Source organism: Balaenoptera borealis (assembly GCF_965194805.1).
Source record: "Balaenoptera borealis genome assembly, chromosome: 4".
Classification (NCBI taxonomy): Eukaryota; Metazoa; Chordata; class Mammalia; order Artiodactyla; family Balaenopteridae; genus Balaenoptera; species Balaenoptera borealis.
In genome coordinates this window covers 118,877,518-118,890,651 of record NC_138861.1, presented here as the reverse complement: position 1 = coordinate 118,890,651, position 13,134 = coordinate 118,877,518, and the positions used below count along the sequence as shown (strand labels likewise).

The window sequence follows — 13,134 nt, the reverse complement described above, 5'->3', positions numbered from 1 at the left end:
TAAAGCTGTGAAGCTCTCTGGCTTCCTCTTCTGGGAACTCTTTTCCTCTTTTTATTCTGGCGAACTCCTACTTATTTCTTAGGACTCACTTTCGATATCCTAGTGGGCACTCCTATAGCATTCTAAACTTCTATTATAAGTTATTGCATCTCTTAGGCTGTTTAATGATCTGCCTGTCTTGCTGTACAGCATTAGCTCACGTTGAGTGTTGAATATTCACCACACCCTATTAAGCATTTTCCTTGGCATATCTCATGTGATTCCCATAAGAATCCTGTGAGGGAAACACTTGATTACAAATAATTAAACCGAGGCTCATGTTAAGTCATTTGCTTAAGTCCTACAGCTAGAAAGCTCCATAGGGCAACATGGTGTTGCTCTTGCCTATCATTTGGTCCCTGGCAACAAATGTATACCTAGCACTTAGTTGTAGCTAGCACTTACATTGCACTTAGAATGTGCTGGGCATATCTCAATCTTATGTCAATAGGGTGGGGAAACTGAGATAGAGGTTAAGTGACCTGCCCATGGTCACACAGAGAAGAAGTAGCCAGGCTGGGATTTAAACCTAAGCATCTGGCTTCAGAACTTCTGCACTCTTAACCGTTAGACTGTTCTTCCTTTGCATGAGCAGAAATGCTTCAAGTTGCAGAAATGTTAAGGAAAGAGATGAAACAGTCAATAAAGCAAAGCAAATCGAGACTACCTTTTTTTTTTTTTTTGGCCGCACCACGTGGCTCACGGGATTATAGTTCCCTAACCAGGGATCGAACCTGGGTTCCCCTGCAGTGGAAGCGCAGAGTCCTAACCACTGGACCACCAGGGAATTCCCCAAGACCATCTTTAATTAGGCAATTTGTTAGTCCTTCAGACAGCTTCCCATGAAGTCTTCACATTACCCACGACAGAAAGATAGATGCATAGTTCTCACCAAATGAAAACATGTCTGGAAGAAAAAATCATTTTCTATATTGGAGTGTCTATATTGGAGTAGTAATCAGTGATTTAAAAAACATTCAACTAAAATTTCCTTTTTAACACTGCAATATATACTCAAATGACATTCTCTAGAGAAAATGGGGAGGGAAATCCAGTGGGATTATGGTGAAAAATTGAAATCAGTTTGCTGTCTTAGAAGAGGACTGCTGTGGTCTGAGAAAAAGAGAAGAATGAAAAAATCCTTGCAAGGATTTTGCAATCCTTGCAATCCTTGCAATCCTTCCTAACAAGTCAAAAAAAAGTTTAATTTTGCCTTGTCAAGTACAAATAGGACTTGGGTGGCAGAGAGAAAAAAGCAAAGGAATGCTTTTGTAGTTGTGTTTTTCTCCCTTCCCCAAATGGAAAATTTTATTGTTGTTTCTTCTGATTTCTGAATTGTTTTGATGGTTTCTACCACACTGACTTGTTTTAAAAAATCATCTCAGCAGGTTTTTCCTTTAATAAAACAGAAAAAATTTGAATAATTAATGGAAAACATTTTACTTTTTGGAGAATGGAGGGAGAATGATGACTTGGGGGATATGAAGGCAAGAGGATCTCTGAGTGAGTGAGGGATCCCCCTCATCATCAGAAGATGCAGCTGGCAGTAATTGTCAGGAAGTTGAGGCTAGAACCTTATTTGACTTGGCTGCTGTCTTTTGTTAAGAGACAAGAGACAATGGTTGTTGATCAGGGATAATGGCTTGGTGATGGAGAGGAGTTCACGGATAAGGGATAGGATTTGTTAATGGATTTAAGGAGAAGAAGGCGATAGAAAAGGAAGAAACAAGCATGACCCCTAGATGTGTGGCTTTAGCTTCTGGGTGGAGCCTGTTATTGACATAGGGAAGAAGAGATTTAGGGGAAAAATTTTTTTAATTCAATGTTGTACATGTTAAGTTTGAAATTTCTGCATGAGGGTCCTACCTGATCTCCCTTGTTCTACTCATACTCCATTACAGTATCTTTTCACGGTGCAGCAGCAACAGGATCCTTTTAAATTGTACTCAAAGCCATCCAATGACGCCACATCCAGCTCCGAGTAAAAGCCAAAGTCATGACCTCTTCTTCCACACACGTCCTTGCTCATTCCCTTCCAGCTGCACTGTTCTCCTTGCTGTCCCATGAACACACCAGGTACACTCCCACCTCAAGATCTTTGTAGTGTCTCTTTTTTTTTTCTGGAATGCTCTTCCTACAGATAGCTTAGCTATCTTACTGACCTCACCTCTAAGCCTTTGCCCAGATTTCAGCATCTTGGTTAAGGTCTACGCTTATCACCCTATTTAAAACCACGACTGCTCTTCCATCCCCAGCACTCTACTTTCTCTTTTTACATAGCACTTCTGTTTCATCACCTTCTATTATACTATGACCATTTTTTTTTTTTTTGGCCACGCTGCATGGCTTGTGGGATCTTAATTCACCAACCAGGGATTGAAACTGGGCCCTTGGCAGTGAGAGCACAGAGTCCTAACCATGGGACTGCCAGGGAATTCCCTATACTATGATTCTTTTATAAGGTCAATTGTTAATCTTCATTTCCTCTCGTTGGAGCGTAAGCATCACGAAGGAGAGAAATATGATACTAATATATCCCAAGAACCTAGAATATTCCATGGTACATAGTAAGTACCTAATAAATATTGGTTACTATGAGTATGATTAAATATGAGTAAAAATAATTATTCGATGTCTAAGAAATGTCAAATAGATGGTTGGATAGATGAGTCTAGACCTCAGAGGAGAGGTGAGGTCTGGAAGTATTCATCTGTGATAAATTAGTTAAAAATATGAGAATGAATAAAGTTACCCAAGGTAAAAACATGACTAGGAAAGAGACGTTCCAATATTAAGACCCAGGAAGTGCCAACATTTTGACATCAGGTAGAGATGGAGAAACCAATAAAAGAAGGCAGATATTTAGAACCAGTAATGTAGGAGAAAAACCAGGAGATGCCTGGGTGGGACGGGGTGGGGGGAGTACTGTGTAAAGGAAAAAGGAGTCAACAATGTCATCTCCTCCTGTGTAGCTGAGTGAGATAAGCCTAGAAAATCCTCCACTATATTGGCAACAAAGGAGATCTTTGCCCACCTAGGTAGGAATGGTTTCTGGGAAGATGGAAGCTGAGGTGGGGTTTGCCAAAATGGCTTGAGGGGGACTTCACTGGTGGTGCAGTGGTTAAGAATCCGCCTGCCAATGCAGGGGACACGGGTTCGAGCCCTGGTCCAGGAAGATCTCACATGCCGAGGAGCAACTAAGCCCATGGGCCACAACTACTGAGCCCGTGTGCCACAACTACTGAAGCCCGTGCGCCTAGAGCTCGTGCTCCGCAGCAAGAGAAGCCACCACAATGAGAAGCCCGTGCACTGCAACGAAGAGTAACCCCTGCTCGCCACAACTACAGAAAGCCCGTGTGCAGCAACGAAGACCCAACGCAACCAAAAAATAAATATAATAAATAAAATTGATTCTTTAAAAAAAAAAATGGCTTGAGGATATACTGGAGGACTGTACTTTAATATAACTCCACCAAATAAGAACAAAGGATAACAAGGGATAATAACTCACAGGGTCAGAACTAATAGGAAAGGAGACAGCAACAGATCAGCAATGTCAGTACATTCTTGGAAGATGTGAAGAAGTAGAAGCTGACTTAACTTAGCAGAGCAGGGGGATATATGCCTATGTGCCTGGGGACAGTGGCAGAATTGAGGAGTTTTAATGATGAACAAGTCAGTTTGCCGTGTAGAACTCTTTAGATATTCTGCACTTGGATCCAGCAGGTACTACAGAAGGTAAAGGTAATATGCCTGGATAGAAAGAGGGATGGTGGTTGAAAATTTTTATAGAATAGTTGAGCTCACTGATTCCCTTCCTTACATGACCTACCCAGAGGACTACAACTCCATGTACCTCCAGCCTGCCCAAAGAGTTTCATGCTCTGGAGAAACTGGATCAGAGAGAGACACTCGACTTTGGGACACCAGGTCTAAGACAAGGATAGAACAAGGTGTGGAGTTATTATTATTTTTTTCCCATGGGTTTTGAATGCAAGTTTTATTTTTGAATTCCCATTGAAATAAGTATGTTAATCTTTGAAAAATATTTGGTTACATGCCACTAAAATTATCCCTAGAGCCCCCAGTGATAGTCATGCCCCATTCTGGAAAACACTACCATAGGGAATTACTGGAGGTACCCTGGGGAGGTAGGATGAGTCCACTGCTTGTTGAGCAAGGGTCGTCTGTGTCCCAAGTAAGCTGCTTGCTGCTGTTCATAATTCTCTGAGCCCCAGACCTACCAGCATATTGGATCTCATCTTTCCTGGCTGGCAACACTTTGGTGGCTCCCTATTCTCTTCTAGACAGAAGAGTAAATGAGGCATGGAGTTATAAATGTGGGGATTAAGTGAAAAATTTCATGCTGAATTATAATTCTTAGACTCCCTTCTCCTGCTGTACTCCCAGAATTCTGTCAACAGATTGGAGAGTAGATTGGAGAATCTAAATTACACACAAAAAAAGACTGACAGATACTGGTACTTTCAGAATCATACAATAAAAAGGTGCTGTCTTAGTCTGCTCAGACTACTATAACAAAATATCATAGACTGGGTGGCTTAAACAACAGACACATTTCTCACAGTTCTGAAGGCTGGGAAGTCCAAGATCACTGGAAGGTACAGTGTCTGACGAGCGCCCTCTTTCGGACTTGCAGACAGCTGCTCTCTTCCTCTTCTTATAAGGCCACCAATCCTATTGGATTTATTACCTCATTTAATCTTTTTTTTAAAAACTAATTAATTAATTAATTTTTGTCTGGGTTGGGTCTTTGTTGCTGTGCACAGACTTTCTCTAGCTGCGGTGAGCGGGGGCTACTCTTTGTTGCAGTGTGCGGGCTTCTTATTGCGGTGGCTTCTCTTGTTGCAGAGCACGGGCTCTAGGCGCATGGGCTCAGTAGTTGTGAATCGCGGGCTCTAGAGCGCAGGCTTAGTAGTTGTGGCACATGGGCTTAGTTGCTTTGCGGCATGTGGAATCTTCCTGGACCAGGGCTCGAACCCGTGTCCCCTGCATTGGCAGGCGGATTCTTAACCACTGTGCCACCAGGGAAGTCCCACTTTATTTAATCTTAATTACCTCCTAAAAACCCTATCTCCAAATACAGTCACATTGGGGTTAGAGCTCCAACATATTAATTTAGTGGGGGACACAATTCAGTCCATATCAGTGAATAAGAAATAAACACTGATAGTGTGCCTTTTTATACATTTGGGATCTGGTTTGAATGGCAGTTATCCCACCTTGATTAATACAAGCAATTCCAACAGAGGAGAATAGTGAAAAGAGAGCCACGCACCAGACTTTTCTAGAGGGCAACTAACCTCTCCTGCCTAGAACCGAAGATAGAGGGCTTTTGGAGGAAGGGCACCAAACGAAAAATGGAACTGATTTGTTCAAACATTTGAGAAAAATTACTGGTAAAGGTTCAGCAAGTCTATTGAAACATTTAGAAAAAAAATGAATGATAAGCATGTGGGAAGCTAAGCAAGGCAATTTCAACTCCAGGAAAAACAAAATGTTGCATGAAAAGGAAATATTCATAATATGCATCTTGGGTTAAACAGGGAATCGTTACTGGGCGTAGTAATGTAAATGATGGCTGACTTAGCCAAAAATTATAAGGTTACATGAAGCGGATGAAGAAGGAAAGGGAAGTTGTGTGTGTGTGTGTGAGTGTGTGTGTGTGAGATATAACATACTTTAACTTCTGAAACAGGAGGTGTTTAGAAAATGTTTAAAATAGCTCAAGAAATAGCAGTATAATCCTATAAAAATGTGTCAATAATTACTAGTAGAAAGAGAATAAAAGTTGAAAGTGGTTTCCACTGCGAGTGGGGTGGGAAACAGGACTGTAGACTGGGCAAGGGAGTGTGGTTTTCACTAGAGCCTTTTAGTACTAGCTGAATATTTAAAACTTATTTGCATATATTGGATAAAAATCAGATACACAAAACTTTTCAAAATATATTGTACGTATACTTCAATAAAAAAACTAAAAAATGTATATTGTATGGGACAAATGCTGTATGATCTCACTTACATGTGGAATCTAAAAAATACAACAAACTAGTGAATATAACAAAAAAGAGACAGACTCACAGATATATAGAATAAACTAGCGGTTACCAGTGGGGGCGGGGGGAGGGGGAGAGGGACAAGATAAGGGTAGGGGATTACAAGATACAAACTACTGTGTATAAAATAAACAAAGTACAAGGATGTATTATACAGCAGAATATAGCCAATATTTTATAATAACTGTAAATGGAGTATAACCTTTAAAAATTGTGAAGCTATGTGTTGCATACCTGAAACTTATATAATGTTGTGAAGCAACTATACCTCAATTAAAAATTAAATACATAAAATACATCATACAGGAGGTTTAAAAGAAGAGATAGGAAGTGCGGACAGCTCTTTCAAGAAGCTTTGCTGGCAGAGGGGAGCAAAGGGATGGGGTAGCAGCTCAAACATTCAAGGGTGGATCTAAATTTTTTTTTTTTTTTGCTCGCGACACGCAGGATCTTAATTCCCCGACTAGGGATTGAACCCACGCCCCTTGCAGTGGAAGCTCAGGAGTCCTAACCACTGGACTGCCAGGGAATTCCCTGGATTTAAATATTTTTAAATTAAAGTGAAAATACTTAGTTACCAAATCAAATAGTGCAGGGTTTATAATGGAAAGCAAAGTTTCCTGCCCCACACACCCTTTCCAACACATTGCTTTCCATTCCCTTGTAAACATTTAAACTATGGCTTCTCTCAGCCCAGTAGCATTAGTGCAGTTTAGTGCCCTGGGAGAGGAGGGCAGAGACAGGATTTCTGCCAATGGAGAGCAGTGCCTCACCAGTCCGTGAGCAAGGCGACTGGCACACTGCTCGGCCCAGGTCTTACCACCACCCAGCCCGTATGGAGAGAGGAAAGCCCAGAGGGGAAGCTGAGAAGCATGCAGTTAGGGCATTTCTGTGGCGCTACTCTGCAGAATCCTGTGATCTCTCAGAATCACAGAGTCCTCATTAGGACCTGTGCAAAGAGGAAAAAAAATCCAGTTCTGTTTGCGGCATAGCTTAAAGCTGTGAGGTCTAAATTCGATTTGGGGGAAGTCAGGAGAGTGATTTCTTCTCTCTGCCCCCATTGGGAAGAAAAGGTGAAAAGAGGCTCACAAAAGTTTCTGTTGTATCTTTATCCAGACCCTGTATACCATAATTATAAAGAGGCATAGGATGGTTTTTGTGGTCACACCTCTACTGAGGGTGCTGTAGATAGGGATAAATTTTATTGCACTCAAGTGCCTATAACCATAACAATATATTGTAAACCTACAGTGTTTACTTTCTGAACATTAATGAAACAACCATACTAGTACAGAAGAACAACCAGAACTATGAGAGATTTTAAGATAAACATAAAAAGTCCCTAAGGAAAATGACCTGTAGATCATTATCTAATGATTTTTAAAGATTATATTTTACATTATTTGGCATCCTATGCTTCTTCTTTTACAGCATGTTTAAGAGGATGTCAGGTCTGCCGGGTTTAATGTAATGTAATTCATTATGAAAATTACTGAACTCGAATGCTGGAGGCAGGACTAGTGTGCAGACACATGCCACTGCCCTGGAGAGGGGATTCCTTCTGGAGGGAAGTTGTGGTAGCTGCCTTGGGAAGAATCAGCCAACCACTCCCAGATGGATATTTCTTAAGTATTCCCCATCAGGGACCTAGCTCCCTGACGTCTTCCATGATACTGTCCGTCTACTGAAATGCTGATAGAGGAGTAAAGGCTCCACACCCTTTAGCTGTGGCGTGTGGCTACACTAGCCTGGAGGACAACACTCAGATGCCTTCAGGGACCAGACAAGTGAGTAAAATGGGAGTGAGAGTGAGACCCAAGAGTACACGGATTAAATCAAACCCACACTTACACATACATATATACACACCAGCCGCACTGTGCTGGCCAAACAAGAGTTTGCTGCTCACGGCTTTCCCAGGGGCTACCCATCTGTGATCTCTGCTTAGCTGTGGGAATAATGCTCCCGGTACAAACTCAGACCTTAACTTCCCTCGAGAGTCACCAGGGTTTCTGACTCCATCCTGGAGCAGAACCAATTGAGGCCTCAAGTAGTTAATCCAAAGTGACTGTCTGAAGTCCCGCCTAGCCTTTAAGGCCTGCCCAAAGCCCCACTCCTCCATGAAATCATCCCTTCCTCCCTCAGAGATGGAGCCTTACCTTCTGCTAGCTCTGCTTTGTACCTCTGTTACAGGAGTTCCACTGTCTTACATTACAACGGCTTGGATTTGTGTCAGCTTCAGCCCCCAGATCTCAAGGCCCAGCCTTACTATGTAAACCTATATAACTCTCCGTAAAATTTAAATGAAGGGATTTCTGAGTATTTTAATTGGCATATAGAAATTATTTTAAAATCCTAGAAATGTATTCAAACAAAAGAGTACCTCCCACCTAAAGTGTTCTCTCAGTGTTTCCCAAACTGGTGTTCCTCAGAACATTAGTCCCAAAAGATGCTCCCTGAAAAGTGCTCTGTGGTCAAATGCTGCAGTCTATATCCTGATAGAGTCACAAGGCACATTGGCATTGTAAAGGCTCTGAGGCGATCAGGAGAAATTAAAGAAAAGTTTACTATTTTCACCCAGGATTCTCTTCATGTATTTGGCCATGGGATCCTTTTAATGGGATCATTTAAGGACTTGCTCCTTGGAAGGTAGCACTTGCAGAGGCAGCAAGGACAGACTCTGGCTCCAAGCTGCCTACAACCCAATCCTCAGCATTCATTGTCCTTGGGTAAGTTACTTGACCTAAGCAAGTTACTTGCCTAAGCTGTCTCATCTGTAAAATGAGCCTAATAGTAAGACATACTCTTATAGGGCTCTTATAGGGCTATTGTGAAGGTAAAATGAGTTAATACATATAAACTATGTATCTCAGCCTAAATTTGGAGTTTTGGTCAGAAAATCAGGCCTCTCTCCCTAATTCATATTCAGAAAAAATCAGAAATAAGATATCATCAAACTATTGGCTTTGCTACCAATAAAAGCTGTTTGGAGGAAGCTTGCTATTACGTTTGTTAATATGACTCACCACCTCACCCACTTCACCCCCATTTGATTCCAGCCTCTCAGTCACAGGCAGAGATGGATATGCAGGCTTTCTTGGTAGGGTCAGGTAATTACAGCAGAGTGAACAAAGTAAGTGTTTGTCTTGTGTATTAGTTTGTTAGGGCTGCTATAACAAAGTACCACAAAGTAGGTGGCTTAGAACGACAGAACTTTACTGTCTCACAGTTCTGGAGGCTAGAAGTCTGAAATCAAGGTATCAGCAGGGCCATGCTCCCTCTGAAACCTGTAGGGGAAGGATCCTTCCTTGCTTCTTCCAGTTTCTCTAGCCCCAGATGTTCCTTGGCTTGTGGCAGCATAATTCTCATCTCTGCCTTCATCATCACATGGCATTCTCCCCGTCTGTTCTCACACAGCCTTCCCTCCATGTGTGTCTGTCTCTATGTCTAAATTTTCCCTTTTTTATAAAGACATCAGTCATATTGGATTAGGGACCACACAAATGACCTCATTTTTTTATTCTTCTTTTTTTTTTTTGGCTGTGCTGTGCGGCTTGCGGGATCTTTGTTCCCCGACCAGGGATCAAACTGGTGCCCCCTGCAGTGGAAGCATGGATTCTTAACCACCGTACTGCCAGGTTAGTCCCATGACCTCATTTTAACTTGATTACCTCTGTAAAAACCCTATTTCCAAATAAGGTCCCATTCTGAGGTACTGGGGGTCAGGACTTCAACATATCCTTTTTAGGAGGACACAATGCAACCCATAAAATCCTGAGACCAGGCCATCCAAAATAGAGGAAAAGGGACTGAAGATAATTTCTGATCCTTCTTCCCCATGTCACCAGTCAGAGACATCATGTCTCCTTGCTTGGGGAGGAGTGAAAGGGAGTCAAGGAAGTCCAGAAGTGCTCCCAAGTCCTTTCTCTCCTCCTACGGCTGGAATTGAGAAATCTACCCCCACTCTACAGAAATGAGGAAGTAGGGAAACATCCCCATTCCCACCCCCATTGCCAAAATGCAGTCCAAGGATGACTTTGGGTTTAAATAGGTCTTCAGAACTGCTTGTGCTCCTGCCTTAAAATTTGTCAGTTGGGCTCCCTCCATCTCTCCTGGGGCTCAAGGGTATACCTGCATGTACCGAGAAAACTGGTTACCTAGATGCTGGGGAACTCGAGGACTCCCTGGTGTTGCACTTGGGGCCACTTTCAGTTGGCTGTGCCCTTGGGAACAAGGTTCTTTCAAGCCCGACCTCTTCTGGGGGATGGGGGAGAAAATATCCTCATTAGTCTTAGAAACAACTATTAGCAGCTAATACACAACAGCAATATATATTTAGATTTTTAATAAAGATTTGGATGAGGGGAATGAATATTCAGTGATGAGGGGAAAAGATGGAGGTACACACCAAGCAAAGACAGTGTTCCAAATAGCAATGGGTAGAACAAGTCAGGCATCTTCGTTGGGGAAGAGGAGTTGCAATTGTTGAGAGTTTACCCTGTGCCTCACACGTACTAGCTTGTTTAATCCTCACACCCTGTGAGTCCTGCTGGTGCGGTGGGGCAGGGCCATCTGTCTCCAGGGCTTGTCCTCTTAAACACTGAGCTACACAGCCTCCTTTGTCTGAAACACAGGAGGCTGCTCTTACCTCTGTGTCCCGAAAACAGTTTATGTAATTTCTTCCACAGCACTGAATACATCTGGAGCTCTTCCCTTTCTTGACTGTGAGCCCCTCCAGGACAGGAACTGGTCCACACTCACCTTCATCGCCTCATTTGCTGTCTGTCACCTTGTAGGTAAGTTTTTAGTTAAATCAATGAATAACTTTTTACTAAAGAGCCCTTGAAGATTTTTCTGATTCACACAGTTATTATAGTCTTCAAAGTAGTATGATTCATGAATTGTGATTGCTTCACACGCAGAAACAAAGACACCCAGGCTAATGACCTGTATTAGAGCAGTGACAATATGCTGACCAGTCTCTTTCATTACTTAGAACTTTCCCCACAGTTTAAACGGAGAAAGCCCGATTTCTTCCTGGGTGTCTTCGTGCAAGTGTCCAGGGCATGGTGCTCAATGCCAGGTGCCTTGGTGTCTTCAGGGAACCTGCTGAGTGGTCACTGACTCAGGCTCTTCCTAAAATAGGTGGGACAAGGGTGCCTCTGGGCCATTGTCAGTAGACAACCGCAGATCAATCTGTTGTCCCATTCAAATCTGGAGTTCATTTGCATAGTGAATTTTGGAACACAGGGAATTGGCTGACCTTTGTGTTACATTCTGCTTCCCACGAGGTGCCCGATTTCTGGAACCCCTGGGGCATAGGCTTGGTCTAATAAATTCACAGAGGGACATGCGCCTATTAGAAGAATCTCAAATCAAAATCTAATGGGAGCTGACCATGTGACCTGCTTTGGGAAATGGAAGGAGAGAAAGCCCCCAGCTATTAGCTGCTTATTTAAACTAAACACCCTGGTCCTTGTGCTACTCTAGATGATTTTCTCATATAGAACAAATGGAAGAGCAAGGGGAAATAATATGTTCATGAGAAAATGGCAGGTACTGGAGGCTGAGTGGAAGCCAAATGGTAGGAATGGTGGCAAAGACTATATCTCTTCTGTTTTCTAAACTCAGAGAGAAAAATGAATATTACTTCTTGGTCTGGTGGTCTCTGGGCAGCTTGGATCTTTAAATATTTGTTCAGTAGTTTCTATTTCTTCATTCATTCATTTATTAGTTTATCAATTTATTAGTTTATCCATTTATTAATTTACTCAATAAGCATTTATTGTGTACCTACTTTGTGCTTGGCACTAGGTAGGACACTGAGGATATAGAGATGTGTGAGACCTATTGCCTATCCTCCAGGGTTTAGGGAAAAATTTAAATATGGAAATGGAGTAGACTGAAGACACTTTGAAGGCAGGGATGGAGACTTATTCATCATAGTAACACCAATCCCTGGCATGGTGACTGGAATGTAGGAAGCATTTAATAAATGTTTATTGAACGACTTAATGAAGGTATTGGTCATACATTAATAAAACAATGATAACATTGTAAGTTAAACTCCTAAATAAATGTAGTATAGTTGAAGACTTCAAAAAATACCAAAAAGTGACTTGCATGGTAGTAACTTAAATGAGATTTGCTAGTTGGAAAAATATCCCGACATAATCTATACAGTAAACATTCTTTAATATATTGAAACCTCAACTGTGCTACAGTGCTGCTGAGTTCTACCTATGTTTTAAATGATTCATCCTGAGTTAGAAGCCCCAAGGTAGAGTGTTCTTCCTTAATACTAGCTAATGTTTCGTTCAGCTGTGGCTCAACCTGAGTGAAATAACTGATGTAAGAAGGGCATCAATTGTTCTAGTCACCTCTGTGAAAAGAATAGCATGGCACGGGATGACATTTGCTGTGAGGATATTTTAAACAGCGGGTGTGTTTGTATTCTTATTGATTTCTGATAGCACTTTTAAAATAGAAGCCATAAATTATGGATAGCCAAGACCTATTAAGAACTGCAAGGGAACTACACTTAAAATAAATGGCCCAAGAACTGTAAAGTCAGCTGACTTAGAGCAAGAATTTCTAACAGTAAGTTATTTCTAACTGCTGCTAGCCATGCTCATGGTCTTGGAGTGTGCTAAGGGGTATCTCCGGTGTGGCTACAGCCATGGGTCAGATGCCGGCTATGGATGGGGCACACACGACCCAGTGCCTGCCTAGGACTAGGGGTTATTACTGCGAGTGGCTCCAGGACCATGCTCATCTCCACAGATGACTGCCCACAGAAGGCCACCGAGTTCCTCTCATGAGACCTCCCTTGATAAGCGAGCGGCATTCTCCTCATGTCATGATGTGGGCAGAAATTTCAGAGGAGCATGAGATAGGACTGCCTGTGGTCAATGTCAGGGCCAGTGGCACTGCTAGTTTGAACATGCTTTGGCCATCGCTTGACGCATGGCTGCATAAGGAGATCTTGAAGTGACAGCTATCCTGCAACAAAGCAGTA

At 42.2% G+C, this 13,134-nt stretch overlaps 1 protein-coding gene across 1 annotated transcript in view; it reads left to right on the top strand.

Annotated features, from left to right (window-relative positions):
• Nucleotides 1–13,134, top strand: part of LOC309627708 (uncharacterized protein) — a gene marked incomplete at its 5' end in the record, with an annotated part of 70,044 nt that overhangs the window by 29,813 nt on the left and 27,097 nt on the right. The window contains 2 exons of the mRNA XM_082389855.1: nucleotides 9,697–9,754; nucleotides 10,805–10,912. Of these exons, the coding sequence (XP_082245981.1) occupies nucleotides 9,697–9,754; nucleotides 10,805–10,912 (166 nt within the window). The remainder of the gene's footprint in view (nucleotides 1–9,696; nucleotides 9,755–10,804; nucleotides 10,913–13,134) is intronic.